This window comes from Phascolarctos cinereus, unplaced genomic scaffold, assembly GCF_003287225.1.
Source record: "Phascolarctos cinereus isolate Bilbo 61053 unplaced genomic scaffold, phaCin_HiC Scaffold_5;HRSCAF=322, whole genome shotgun sequence".
NCBI lineage: Eukaryota > Metazoa > Chordata > Mammalia > Diprotodontia > Phascolarctidae > Phascolarctos > Phascolarctos cinereus.
Genome location: NW_027555958.1, coordinates 142,838,582 through 142,852,917, shown reverse-complemented (window position 1 = coordinate 142,852,917; position 14,336 = coordinate 142,838,582). Strand labels below are relative to the sequence as shown.

Sequence of the window (14,336 nt, the reverse complement as noted above, 5' to 3'; positions counted from 1 at the left end):
AACATAAATTGAAATTTAATTTAAATAAAATTTTCTCTACTGATCTGGAGTAGGAAAAATGCACTTGAGAAATTATGAAATTAAGATGTTCTATTTTGCATTGATTTTTTTCAAGTTAACATTTTATGAAATCTTTGTGTGTTGAAGTTTATCAGTGATTTAAGATTAGCAATAACAATGCTGGAAAATGTGTTTTATGAAGCAGAGAATGGAAACATTTTGCAAGAGTTTGTCAGTAAGGCAAAGCAATACTTACTGTCAAAGGATCGGCTGTTGGCTATCTCTGTTCCTCACTTGGTGTCTAATAAGACTGAAAATAATATTTTATTTCTGAAATCGTTTTACTCATCATCATCTCCAACTACTATATAAGCAATATTTAGTATATGTAGCCATTTAATTTATTGCAATGGAGTTTGGTGGCAGAGGAAAGAAGCTTAAAACTTTCCTCAATGATGGGACAACATATTTTCAATCTAAAGTGAGAAGCAAAAAAAAAGAATGTTTTTATTCCATAAAGCAAGTAAGCTAAAAAATGTATGGCAGTGAGTGTGTTTATGTTGCCTCAGAATGTACTATATTTAAAGGAATATCTAATTTTATCTTCTTCATTTTTTGTGTTTAATGAATGTCTGATTCTTGATTTCTTTCTGCTGTTTTGGGAAATGATTGTGTCAAAATTGGTTCTAAATGATAGTATTGGTTATTATGAAAATTCTGTTCTGCCAAACTAAAAATAAAAAATATACCCATTTTTCTTTTGAAGGTACATACAGGTGGGAGACAAAATATAAGTTAAGTAATCAGCGAGATAAGCTACTTTTTAAAAATAAACTCATTTTTCATTAAAACTTTTCCTATTTTCTGACTCTAACTTTAATCAAGAACTGTCTTCTATATGACTATGACCATAAGTAAATCATATAATCTCCCAATGCTGTACTTCTCCCTTCCTTCAAATACTCTATAACTATGAAATAGAGTTATTTTCTGATTTGCAATAGTGGAGGGATATTCCCTACAGGTGAAATCACAGATTGAAACCCCACTTCCTTCTACCATATATAATATCTGTAATTCTTTAGTTGAAATCTTAGTCATTCTAGGATCCCATTTTTCAATTTAGTGTTTAAGACATTGTACTTAAAAAAATAACCTTCTTGATATTAATTTCTGGGCCTATTTACAGTTTCTATTTATCCTGAAAATTATTAATGATAATCCCTAAGGGGAACAATCTGAAATTCTGCCTTTTTACATGGAGATGTTTTGCTAGCATTAGAAATAGAGCCCCTTGGACTCCCTCAGAAGGGTTGGGAAGTTAGCCCAGTTGCTTTCCCAGTTGCAATGTCAGGTAGATTCTCGCTCTCAATAACTAAACAAAGTCTGGAGATAAAGAATGGTTTATTAAGATTCTTTGCAAGAAGGAGATGCGCCCCCTGTGGGAGAGGCACACCATACAGAAGTGAGAGCCAGCTTTTATACTGTTAGTATGACCTTGCTCCTCACATCAGAGCTAAGATTGGTTCTAGCCTTTCCCAGTTACAGTGTTTCTTACATGCCCTTCTCATGTTGCTCCTTGATATGTTATCCCACCTGGATCATGTGTTCCATGTTCAAAAATGGCTGAAGTCTCTGCCCTCAGGGTGTGTCAGTTAATATTCAATAAGCTTATTAAGCAAGCACAGTGAAGAAAAGCCTTTGCCCCATCCTTCATCCCGATGGGCTGCAACCAGTTTAAACTCCAGGGCTCTTTCTTAAGAAATTAGTTGTTTGGGTCTTTTTGTTTCTTCGTTTGGTTTGCTTTGGTTTTTTATAGCATTTCATTGAACTGAATTTATTTTTTTTTAGCTTATACATTTACGTTCCTATTAAGCATATTTTCACATTAGTGATGTTGTAAGTAAAAATTAGAACCAATAGGAGGAACCATCAGAAAAAGGAAACAAAAACTCAACAGAAGAGAAAAAAAAATAGCAATTCAACTTCCATAGTTCTTTCTTTGGATGTGGATAGCATTTTCCATCATGTGGCCTCCGGAGATGTCTTAGATCCTTGTATTGCTGGGAAGGGTTCAGTTTATCAATATTAGTCATCACACAACGTGGCTGTTATTGTGTACAATGTTCTCTCGGTTCTTCACTCAGCATCAGACCATACGAGTCTTTCCAGGTTTTTCTGAAGTCAGCCTGTTTATCATTTCTTATAGCACAATAGTATTCCATTACATTCATATACCACAACTTGCTCAGCCATTCCCCAATTGATGGGCAGCCTCTTAATTTCCAGTTCTTTGCCAGCACAAAAAGAGCTGCTATGAATATTTTTGTACATGTGGGTCCTTTTCCCATTTGGATGATCTCTTTGGGATATAGCCCTAGAAGTGCTATTGCTGGGTCAAAGGGTATGCACATTTTTATAGCCCTTTGGGCATAGTTCCAAATTGTTCTCCAAAATGGTTAGATCATTTCACAATTCCACCAACAATGCATTAGTGTTCCAATTTTCCCACATCTTCTCCAACATTTATCATTTTCCTGTTTTATCATGTTGGCCAATCTGATAGGTGTGATGTGGTACCTCAGAGTTGTTTTGATTTGCATTTCTCTAATCAATAGTGATTTAGAGCATTTTCTCATATGACTACAGACGGCTTTAATTTCTTCATCTGAGAACTGTCTGTTCATATCCTTTAACCATTTATCAATTGGGGAATGGCTTGTATTCTTATAAATTTGACTTAATTATATATTTGAGAAATGAGGCCCTTATCAGAAAGACTGGTTGTAAAAATTCCTTCCCAATTCCCTACCTTCCTTCTAATCTTAGCTGCATTGGCTTTGTTTGTGCAAAAACTTTTCAATTTAATGTAATCAAAATTATCCATTTTGCTTTTCGTAATGTTCTCTATCTCCTGTTTGGTCATGAATTCTGTTCTCCATATATCTGATAGGTAAACTAAGAAACTAGCTGTTTCGCAGAATGTTTGAGGCACTTTCTGATTGTTTGAGGGACTACCCACAAGATCTTGAAAGTCCTCCTCAGAATGCTCTTGTTCTGCTGTGGAAGCCTAACTTCTAATACTTTCCCACACTAGTGATCATAACAAAATATTTTCTTGGCAGAATGATCATGGTTTGGACATGGATCTGTATTAATTCTCTTGCTTGATCCAGAAAAGAATATAATGAATCACTATTATGAATGTTCTTTCTCTGTTCTTATTACTATAAGTCTTTTTCTTCCTTCCCCCCACCCTACTTGTATCTCAAGTACCTTGTGGCCTGGAAGACCTGGCTCAATTTCCATACACAGCCATATAGAAAGGATGGTAGAAGTTAAGCCTAATTGGACTGAATTGTCCACAAAATTGCCTCAAATTTTGGCAAGTAAATAATAAAGAATTCACCCTCTCCAACTGCTCCACTTAGACACCTGCTGGTTGGTCCCCTGAAACAAATATACCCTGATGTTCTGACTAGGTAATTAGTGTATCTCTGCCGGGAATCTTCATATCAGAAGATGGCCCAGCTACACTGCCCACTCTACTATCAGCTCACCCTCCAGATTGCCCCATATGCATACCTGCTGCCTGGCACCCAGGGGATGAAAATTTGCTTGAAACTGATGAATCTTCTCTCCAGTCCCTCATTTCTAATCCTATAATAGATGTTGTTCTGCCAAGTATCAGCATTGGATTAGTCCCATGACTTGCTGCTTTTGCTCCTACTCACTTGCTGCTGAAGGAAAATGGAAAAAATCATGAAACCAAGCTGACTGGGTCCACTATAAAGATGATGATGATGATGATGGCTAACATTTATATAGCACTGACTATGTGCCAGGCATTGTGCTAAGCACTTTAAAATTATTATCATACTTGAGCTTCACAACATTCCTGGGGAATAGGTGACATTATCCCCATTTTACAGATTAAGAAACTGAGGCAGACAGAGACTAAGTGACTTGCTCAGGTTCACACAGCTAAAGAATTCATTACTCAATGGTTAACATATTTTGGTTCCTCCACCCCTCAACAGCCTACTCCAGATCTTCTCATCCCTTCTACTCTGCTCTCTAGATGCCTGCTTGAGAGGTAATAAACTTGCTTTCATCTAAACCTTTACCTTTCATGTCTTACCTCTTCTCGAACTCTCAGAGACCTAGTTCCCTCCATATGGCACTATATCCCTACCCCCACCTCCATCTCAACCTCAACCTCACTGGTTATGGTGGGGAAGTCAGAATACTCTTTGTTCTCCTTTGCCACTTGTAGACACTCTCACTCTGCCATCACCCAATAACCTCCTCTCCATTTGAGGATCATTCAATCCATATTTATGACCCAATCAAGATTTTGGCAGCTGTTGTTACCGACTGGTGTCACTTTCTTTGCCTTCCTTAATGAGTTCAGTGACTAGCTAATGGTCTTTCTCTCCTGCTTTCATATTAAGGCACTTCAAGATACACACAGCTTCTCACTTCCTCATTTCATTTATTTTCCATGAACTTCTGCCATTCCCCAAGTGCTCCACTTCTGTGTTCGTGAACTCTGAAATTCCCTTATCTGTTGCCATTCCACCTCTCCCTCTGCCCTGAAATTCCTAACCCTGTTCTTCATCCTCACCATGACCTCTAACATCTTTACCTCTCAGTTATTTCTCAGGCCATTACCGCTAGACTGGCTATGCTCTCCTCCCTTTTACATCTTGACCTCTTGGTGAACCAGTTCAGCCCTACCTTGTCCTCATCTCTATAGCCCCTCGTTCCCTAATCTTATAACAAATGTTGCTCTAAGTCTCAGCCTTGGATTACTCCCACTATGTGTTGACTTTGCTCCTACTCAACTTGCTGCTGAAGAAAGCTAGAAAAAATAACAAAGCCAAGCTGACTGGGTCCATTATAAATTTGTTAACAATAATTATAATAAGCTAAGATTTATATAGCACTTACTCTGTGCCAGGCATTGTGCTAAGCATTCTACAGTTATTATCTTATTTGATCCTCACAATAATCTTGGGAGGTAGGTGATATTATTATCTCCATTTTACAGATGAGAAACTGAGGCACACAGAAATTAAATGACTTGCACAGGCTCACACAGCAAAGTAAGTGTCTGAGACCAGATTGGAGGTCAGTTCTTCCTGATTCCAGGCCTGGAACTCTCTCTACTGTACCACCTGGCTGCCCCAATTATTACATAATTTGAAGTGGGCCCTTGCTGCATCAAGACAATCCTTTCATATGCCCCTAATTGATTCACTATCCCACTCACCATAATTGTTTATCCAAACCTTGAAATTCCTCCCCAAATCTCCCAAGTTCCACGCCCTCCATGCACCCTCTAAGCTGAGAACCTTACCTCATATTGCACTGAAAAAATCAAGGTTATTTGCTGAGAGCTCCCTCTTTTCCCCTCTTCATCTCACATTACTAAGAAGCCTTCTGCCACTATCTCTTCTTCACTCATCTCACACAAAAAGGTGACTCTTTTCCTTGGCCTAAGCAAACCCCTTCTACATGCACAAGTGATCCCATTCTATCCCATCTTCTCTAGCAGACTGTCCCCTCCATCATTCTCATTCTTTTTTTAAAATGTTTTTATTTATATATTCTGTTCGTATATCACCATAGTATCCTATTTATCCCTTGCCATATGTCTCCCATATGACAGGCGTGTGTGTGTGTGTGTGTATACATATATATATACACACACACACACACACACACACACACATATATTTTAGAGAGGAAAAAAAAGTCGACACAACTGATTAGTGTGCTGAAAAAAGTCCAAAAACATTTACAATGTGTAACACTTGTGAACTTCCCACCTCCACAAAGGGGGTGTTTTATATCTTCATTCAAGTTCCATTTGGATCTTTATAATTGTGTTACATTTACTTTTGATTTTTTTGTTATCTTGTTCTTTACATTTACATCGTTGTGGTTATTGTGCATACCGTTTTCTTGGCTCTGTTTACTTCACTCTGCACCAGCTATATAGATCTTCTCATGTTTCTCTGAATTCATCACGTACAATATTTCTTATATTGCAGCAGTACTCCATTACATCCTATACCATGATTTGTTTAGCTATGCCCCAACTGATAGGCATCTGATTTTGTTTCCAATTCTCAGCTATTACAACATTTTGGAGTATATATGGACTTTTTTCTTATCAATGGCTTTTTTAGGGTATAAACCCAGTAATGGAATCTCTGGTTCAAGTCAAGACCCTGGTTCATTTTTAGTCACTGTATTTACATAATTTCAGATTGCTTTCCAAAATGGTATTAGTTTCCAAAATAGTAAACCAAGTTTGAATTTTTCATTAAGAAACCCCAAAGTAGACAAAACTGGTGCAAGAAGAACTAAGTATGTTTAAAAGCTCTCATAAAGGTAAGTTAAGTACAAGATAACCATTCTGAAAGCCAAAGGAATCTCATCCATATGCCAGTGAAGGGAAGCCATCAGGAGGCCTTTGTAAATAAGTTACATATTTAATTTGGGCACGTTAGTTTACATATGGTCTAAACTTGAACTTAAGTTCAGATTTAGTTATTCCCATTCTAATTTCAGCATTTCATTCTTTAATCTGATGCTAAGAATACACTATACAACTTCCTGACCTATATGATTTTAAATAACATTATTTAAGAGTATTGTCATTTCCTTTGAAAATAAAACCAAAAAGATGTCCTCTGATCTTTCCTATTTAATATAGTGCTAATAGTGCTGTTATGTTTTTATTGATCATCAAATGGACTGAGTATTATAATACTAAGGTCATCTTAAGTGAGCAGTAGGAAGGAGGGAGCTGTGGTGGATCCAGTAAGAATATGGAGCCCTCAAAGCTATTAAGAATGCTAACAAATACTATTAGAAAGTTGAGAAAATTAGAAGATAGTATTTAGTAAAGATTACACATAAAGATACACACAATGTATGCATGCATATTTAAAATGCCAGGGACTTTCTTCTACTGCCTGGATACCAAAGGCACAGGTGAGCTCTCCATTGGTTGTTCTTTCATATTATGACATGATAGTCACACATGAGTGGCACAAAGCTGGGGAGGTGGGGAATGAAGATTCCATTAACAAAAGGGAAATAATTACTTGGGCTAGATTGAATCTACAAATTACTTAACTACAAAACAGAACTACTACACCCTGCTTTGGGAGGGGTTAGGGTAGGGAGCCTTACTTATGAGATAACACTCCCCAAGTTCACGTAAGTTCTGGGCAAAACATCTGCATAAGGTATTTTCTTAGAACTTGTTAAGCAGAGTGGTAAGGGAAACAGAGTCCTGAGCTTGGAGTCAGATCTAAATTCCAATCCCTTCTCTAGTATCCTTTTGTTTTTGAAGACCAGTGATATTTTGAATGAGTGGTGTCCTGTGCATGAATTAGATTTGTGAGGCCTTTGTAAGCATCGAAAATCATCAGCCTCCCTTCCAGTCAAGAAAGTCCAGTGGAAAAACAAAAATCAGGACAGACAATAGTCCAAGATGCAGTGGATAACCTTGGCATCTTCAATGTCTTACTACTCTCTCAGCACCCCATGGCACCTGCTTCAACCATCTTGGAATAAACTGTCCTCATCCTCTCATTCTGCCAGAATTCTTCACATGCTTGGAGCAGGCATTCCCCAACTAACCAACAGTTTTAAAACCTATTAGCTACCCTCAACCTGGTTTAGCCCATCTAATAAAACATTTTACCTCAATGTGGCCAACGCGTGTTACAGCTTCTTGGAGCCACAGGCAAGAGCTGGGTGACAGGTGGACACCAAACCTGGGTAACCAGCCCTGAAAATGCTTTGGAAAGCCTTCACACCAGTTGCTAGTCCTCTCTCAACATGTATGGATATAAGCAAGTCACTTAAGGTCTCCAAACCTGTTTTCTCATTTGTAAAATTTGTATAGTGCTTGTATAGTACCTACCTCAGAAGATTAATGGGCTCAAATGAGGTAACACTTTGTAAACCTAAAACCATTACATTCCATTTATTATGGGATTTCATCTATTATCAGACTTGTGATTTCATACTCCTTTTGAGGAACTTCCTCTACCAAAAAAGCTTGTCACCATCTCTGCAACTTAAATACTATGAAACTGACTGGGGCAGAAAGGGTGAGTAACTTACCCAGCAGTCACACAGTATGTTAGAATTGGACCTTGAACCTAGACCTCTGATTTCAAGGTTTGCTCTCTATCCACTGGCTGGTAAACTACAACCAAAGGGCTAAATCTGGCCTGCTATCTATTTCTGCATGTTTCTTTTACATTTAATAAAATGTAAAAACCATTTTTAGTTCACAGGCTATACAAAAACGCGCTGTGGGCCATGGTTTGCTGATTTCTGCACTATGCTGTACTGCCTCTCACAGAAGCAAATACATATTGGTATAACTGTATCATACATGAGAACTAATTTTTAAGGTGAGGATAGTTGGCTTGTTCTTCCAGGTATTAGAACATACAATTATAGATTTGTATGCAACCTGTTGGATTACACAGAGGAAGTGAGCAAGGGAATAGAACAGATTCCAGGAACAGATTAATAATATAAAAATTCAAGACATGACAAACCAGAATAGGGAGGCAAATCATTCTTTAATAAAGTTGGAAAAACTGGACCACAGCATGAAGAACTAACTTGGAACCCTATTATAACAAATTCAAGGTGGGTCAAAGAGTTAAACAAAAACATGTATACATATAAAACACCAGAAAACAGAATAACATTTTTATCAACCATGAAGGGAGATACAAAATGCAGCCTTAAAAGTTACCAAACATGGTCTATCACTTTCTTACAATATCATAAAAGATTCTACAACATATCACATAAACAACTGTTCATTAATCCACTGAATGTCTATATTAATGAAGTAAAAAAAAAGGAGAGACAAATGCTCAGTAGGAAACTACTTCTGTTAGTGACACGAATGGCTGTCACTTTTATTTGCTGTAGTAGTTATCTACTACTACTATAAAATTACTCCTCTACAAGACAGGGGTTACCAGAACAGATGAGAAACTAAAATGTATGCAAAAAAATCTTTACAGCACATATCCTCAAATCTCCTTATAATTGAGTTGGTTCTTACCACAAAGCAACAGTTAAGTTCTCATATGGCAAGGAAAGCCCTGGAATAAATGCGGGAATTATAAAGGCTCAACTATTTAGTCCATTAATCCCAAAACTCTTACAACCTCTCACCTATGGCCTTCTACTTATTAGTGTATAAGCATCTAACAAAGGGTCTAGCAAAATAAACAGTGTTACAGAGAGAGAAATGGGATGAATTCAAACTAGGCAACAGAAAAATTGTGAATTGTAAATACAGTTAATTTCCATATTAACAATCTATATTGTCCTCAACCCAAAGTATGGAATGTGAGCCATTTATCAAAATGAGGACAACAGTGAATTCGCAGGCAGGGGCCTCTTATTTCTCCAGGAGTGATTCCAGCTGTTCCTGCAAGGAACTGAGCTGTTGTTTCTCTCGTTCTTCCTGCTGTTTGAGCTCAACCAGCACAGCCTGAAGACGAGTCTTGAGCGCCAGATTTTCTACTTTGATGATAAGGTCTTCCTGTCTTTTTGCTCTCCCTTGAGTCTCTTGGAGTTTACTTTTCATTATATCAATCTGCTTCTGAATTGCCATGACCATCTGATTTGTTTCCTCATTTTCTTGGCGCTGTTCATCAGATTCATCAAGCTTGTCTTGTAGCTGCCTCTCTAGGTCTTCCTCAGTGTCAATGATGTTTATATCTTCATCATCATGAGGATCTCTCTCATCTTCCTCTTCACTACTGCTGCTAATGTCATTAAATATCTCCCGAAGCTCATCATGTTCTGAGGAGCCATGGCCCTGCTTATGGCCACTCATTCCTGGAGAGGCAATATCTAGGCCTGCTAAGGAAACCTGGTTATCCACTTCCTTTGTTTCATCTTCTGCAATTACCTCCCATCGGGCACTGACAGCTTCTGCATCTGTACTGAGAAGCCTCTTTACCTCTTTTTCCACATCTGGTGATTCAATGTACTTCTTCTTGGCTGTCTTACGGAACCTTCTCTTTCTGACATTCTTTAGTGGCAGAGTGATACCGTGGTTCCAGATGAATTTCCTCTCCCTATCCTTATCTTTCTTCTTACTTGCTTTTGGATCAGTAGTGGCAACTGGTTCTTCCGGAGGTGGGTAAAGATCCCCATCCACACTGCACACAAGCATCTGGCAGATATCCGCTGTCTTGTAAAAAGTTTTTTTATCTATGGTTTTCAAGGATTCAGTAATGCAGGGCAGATCAACCACCTTAGCAGCTAACGGGGCACGGTCTACCCGGACAATTCCATGACGTCCATCTGCATGTAATTCAATGGTCAATTTATCTTTCAGGTTGACACTTCCAGACTGTATTGCCCTTCTCACAGTGGAAGCATATTCTGGAGGTAGACGTAATATGAACTGGCTTTCCAACTCATGGGGAGCATCTTCTTTGTTCTTACTCATCTTTGGTTTCGTAACAGTCATTTCCTCTTGCCTTGCTTCACAGTAAATGATTATATCATTCAAAATCTAAAAATAAAGGGAAAAAAATCATGTAAAATACAACATATGAGAAATTTTTTTAAAAAACCACACTACAGCTTGAGCACATTAACAAATCAAACCCTTAAATAATACTTTTGCTAACAAGGTTTTGCCAGAATAATCCTAATTCAATACTTCCTAGTATTGAATTCAACACTTCCTACTAGAACTTCTAAAGTATTTTCTCCAATGTTATGCATTTTAGTTTTTAGCAGGCAGAAGCAATGAAAACTGAAATAAAAATAAGTACTTATGATCATCTTTGGTAAAAGGTGAGGCCTCTGATAATGAAGTTTTTTATTTCACTGGGAATTTAATTTAGCAAGACCCTTTCCAGAATGTCCAATAAAAGACTGGTTTCAAAATATTTCAAACTAATGAATTGCATACATACATAATACATATAGTGTTATGTATGTGTTTTTTTAATCAATACTTCTTCTGTGTGGGATTAAATGAATACAGCTTCCCCTAACAGAGCAAAACCACCGATAGACACAGAAGTCTGTACCTCCTTAAGAACTCCCACTTAGTTTTTGCACTACCCTAGGCTCTGAGTTTAGGCCCCAAACCAATCCTCTGGTATATTCTTAGGAGACAATGGAGGATGCAGAGGAAAACAAAAAAAACAATCAACAAAAACAAACCTCTATCACAAATCTTTACCACTTAACACACTGAAGACTAATGCCTGTCTTGGCCCAATCTCTTCCCTTCCCCTAGCCCAGGATTTATGGGAAGAGATGGACTTGCACAGAATGAGAGATAGATTGTGATCTTCATTGGTGAAAGGTATGTAATACCCTCACAAAAGATGCTACAGACCAATTGAAGTTCTGAAATAGGTGACCAGGACATTTCAGTAGGTAAATATACTACTATACAACATATTTTGGTATATACATTTCACTTTTGCACATGAAATGCAATAAACATGAAAAGGAAAGCAATGGTATGGGAAAACTTCTTTAATAAGCAATTAATAAATGCTAGTGATCTAAACTATACAAATAAAACATTTACAAAAACACATAATATACTTCAAATACCTTTAATGTCATCAGTGTGGGTACCCTCTGTATTGATGCAGATTGTAAGCCCTTTATCACTTAGGGGATGCCTTTCAGAACTGCTGCAGTCAAAAACTCAGAACCAACTTTTTGACTTAGCTAGGATGGTCCCTGAACAATGCAGGACTGAATTAGACATCTTTCCACTTTGCCACAGCTTGTGTTATACTGGCATAGCTTTGGCAATAAAGCATCAGAGTAAGTTTAAGGACGTGGGTAAATAGATCTATGTAAAATATAAATACATCATCTTATGGAAAATACAAACATTAAGCACTGATTAAAAAAATAAATTTACCAACATACAGATTACATTTAATAGGCAAAGCAACAATAGTATATAATAGGGACATTTCAGGAAATCATCCAACACAAAAAGGCATCAGCTACCTCACTGGCAATTCAAGGAAAGTAAATTACCAGTATATATTAGACAGATAGCCTAATATAATAGGATGACTTCAGGACAGACCTAGATTCAAAGTCTAACTTTTAGACTTACCAGTTGTGTAGCGGCCCCTGGCAAATCACAACCTGGCTAAGTCTCAGTGTCTTCACCTACAAAATAAGGAAATAATTTATGAAAGGCACTTTGTAAGCTTAAAATGTTATGCAAATATAAGCTACGATTAGTATACTAGACCTGTAAAAAATAAACATGATAAAAACTTAGGGCAGGGGTGTGGAAAAACAGTTATTTGTGTTCACTGTTAACCATAAACTATTTCTGGAGAGCAGTCACCTAACAGAGATCTCAAAATTGTTCAAAATACTTTGACTTAGTAAATCCAAATTGAGGACTATACTATCAAGGAAATATGACACATAAATTTTTACAAAGCTGCTCAGACCTGTGCTATTTAAAGAGCAGAAAACTGGAAACAACTTGACTTTCCAATGGAGTATGGATAAGCAATCCAATGAAACTACAGCCTAGCTATTAGAAACAATATGTGCAGATTAAGTTAATATATGAAAAGTTTTTTTTTTTGGCTAGGCAATGGGGTTAAGTGACTTGCCCAGAGTCACTCTGCTAGTAAGTGTTATGTGTCTGAGGCCGCATTTGAACTCAGGTCTTCCTGAATCCAGGGCCACTGTTCTATCCACTGCGCCACCTAGCTGCTCCCTGAAAAGTTCACCTTAAATGAAATAAAACTTGATTTTTGTCTTTCAAGTTTTAGGACTCTGCAGTGTCTGACCCCACAGGAGGTGCTTAGTAAATGCTTGCTAAATAATTAAAGACAAACTAGTACAAAATAATTACGGTGGGGGGGGTGCGCACACGCACGCGCATGCCTATATATATACACACACACGCACGTAAACACTTTATAAATGGTGTTGTGAGTCTCAAGGACACAGATATACTACAATCTTACATTAAAAGTCTGCGTTCTGGGGTCTTGGGACCAAGTGATTTGAAAAAAAAAGGAAAACAAAAATTTCCTCTATCATTCTGTGGTCAACTCAGGCAAATTTTTTGAATAGCAAAAGACTGGCAAACCTCCACCTCCTGCCGCAGCACTCACCACCTTCCCCGCCCACCCCCAAACTCTTCCCAATTAGGTGGGACAAGTTTACTCAAAAGCAGAGATTCCGTCTTTAGAGTGCATCCCAACCACTGGTTGTAAATAACACTACCAGGCACATAGTAGTGTATTTTTTTTAACAAGCCTCACTAGCTTTCCTTCAATGCTCAGCTTTAGTACTACATTCCCTTATCTCTCATTTTGGAGACAACTGTGACAGCAGTTGTAGCCTGTACAGTCAAAAGAACTAGAATAATCCTTTTTTTTTTTAAAGACCTGGATTCAAGTCCCAGCGTCGCCATATAGGAGCAGTGTCTTCCTTGGTGAGTAAAACAATCTTTCCAGAGCTGCTTCCTCAGAAAACAGGGGATAATAACAAATCATTAACAGGATCCACCTCCCGCGGGGTTACCCTAAGGGCCAAGCAGGGAGAAAAATACTTTACACTACCTGTCTGAGATTGCTCTCAGGATCGAATGAGACGTGTCAGTGCCGCCTTTAAAAGAGGGGCCTCATTCCCTGGAAGAATCCAGCTTACGTCGGCAAAGCTCACGAGCGGGCACCACGATAAACCTAAACCACGGCGCAGCCGGGTCGGCGACGGGCAGGCGGGCGGCAAAATGGAGTCGCATCTCCAACAGCCCAAAGAGCGCGAGAGTTCTGCGGGTCACGTGGAACGGAGCAGCCCCTCCCGCCGCCTCGGGAAACATCGAAGCTCCCACCCCCAAACCCTCCGCTGACCCTCAATGAGCCTTGTTCCACGCCGCTCCCACCCCCCCCGTCCGTTTCAACGCCTGTAAAATGACGATTTTTAGACGATTACGAAAGTCCCTTCCAGCTCCCTCAAATTTGACTAACCTCGAATGAGCAGGAGACACGAGCAACCCAAGCGCTACTCTTCGCCCCGGTAATCTGAGGATTTAGCAACCGGAAGTTGGGGGGAGGGTGCCACTTGACACCGGCCCCTCCCACTCACAGCCCCTTCTTCAGGCTAACTGCGCGCTCCGGGTCCCTGAGCTCGGCGTCGGCACGTGACGCGACGCCCAGTCCTAACGCATCTACCGAGGATCGGTATTCTTAGCGGCCCTACGAATGCGAGACACTCCTCTCGGCGGTGAATGGCCACAGGGAACG

General features: G+C 38.8%; 1 protein-coding gene across 2 annotated transcripts; it reads right to left on the bottom strand.

Annotated features, from left to right (window-relative positions):
- Positions 1 to 8,602: 8,602 nt before the first annotated feature.
- On the bottom strand, positions 8,603 to 14,238 carry TAF7 (TATA-box binding protein associated factor 7). 2 transcript variants are annotated; one of them, XM_020971616.2, is made up of 3 exons: positions 14,061 to 14,238; positions 12,176 to 12,231; positions 8,603 to 10,588 (listed from the first exon to the last, which is right to left on the bottom strand). In XM_020971616.2, the coding sequence occupies exon 3, from the start codon at positions 10,541 to 10,543 to the stop codon at positions 9,461 to 9,463; it is 1,083 nt and encodes a 360-aa protein (XP_020827275.1). In that variant the 5' UTR covers positions 10,544 to 10,588; positions 12,176 to 12,231; positions 14,061 to 14,238; the 3' UTR covers positions 8,603 to 9,460. The 2 variants fall into 2 exon arrangements, with proteins under 2 accessions (XP_020827275.1, XP_020827276.1); XM_020971617.2 differs by lacking the exon at positions 14,061 to 14,238 and adding an exon at positions 13,653 to 13,880.
- Between the last annotated feature and the right edge of the window lie 98 nt (positions 14,239 to 14,336).

Excerpts from the sequence above, each read along its gene's own strand:
- TAF7 (XM_020971616.2), bottom strand. The coding sequence starts at position 10,543 with ATGACTGTTACGAAACCAAAGATGAGTAAGAACAAAGAAGATGCTCCC.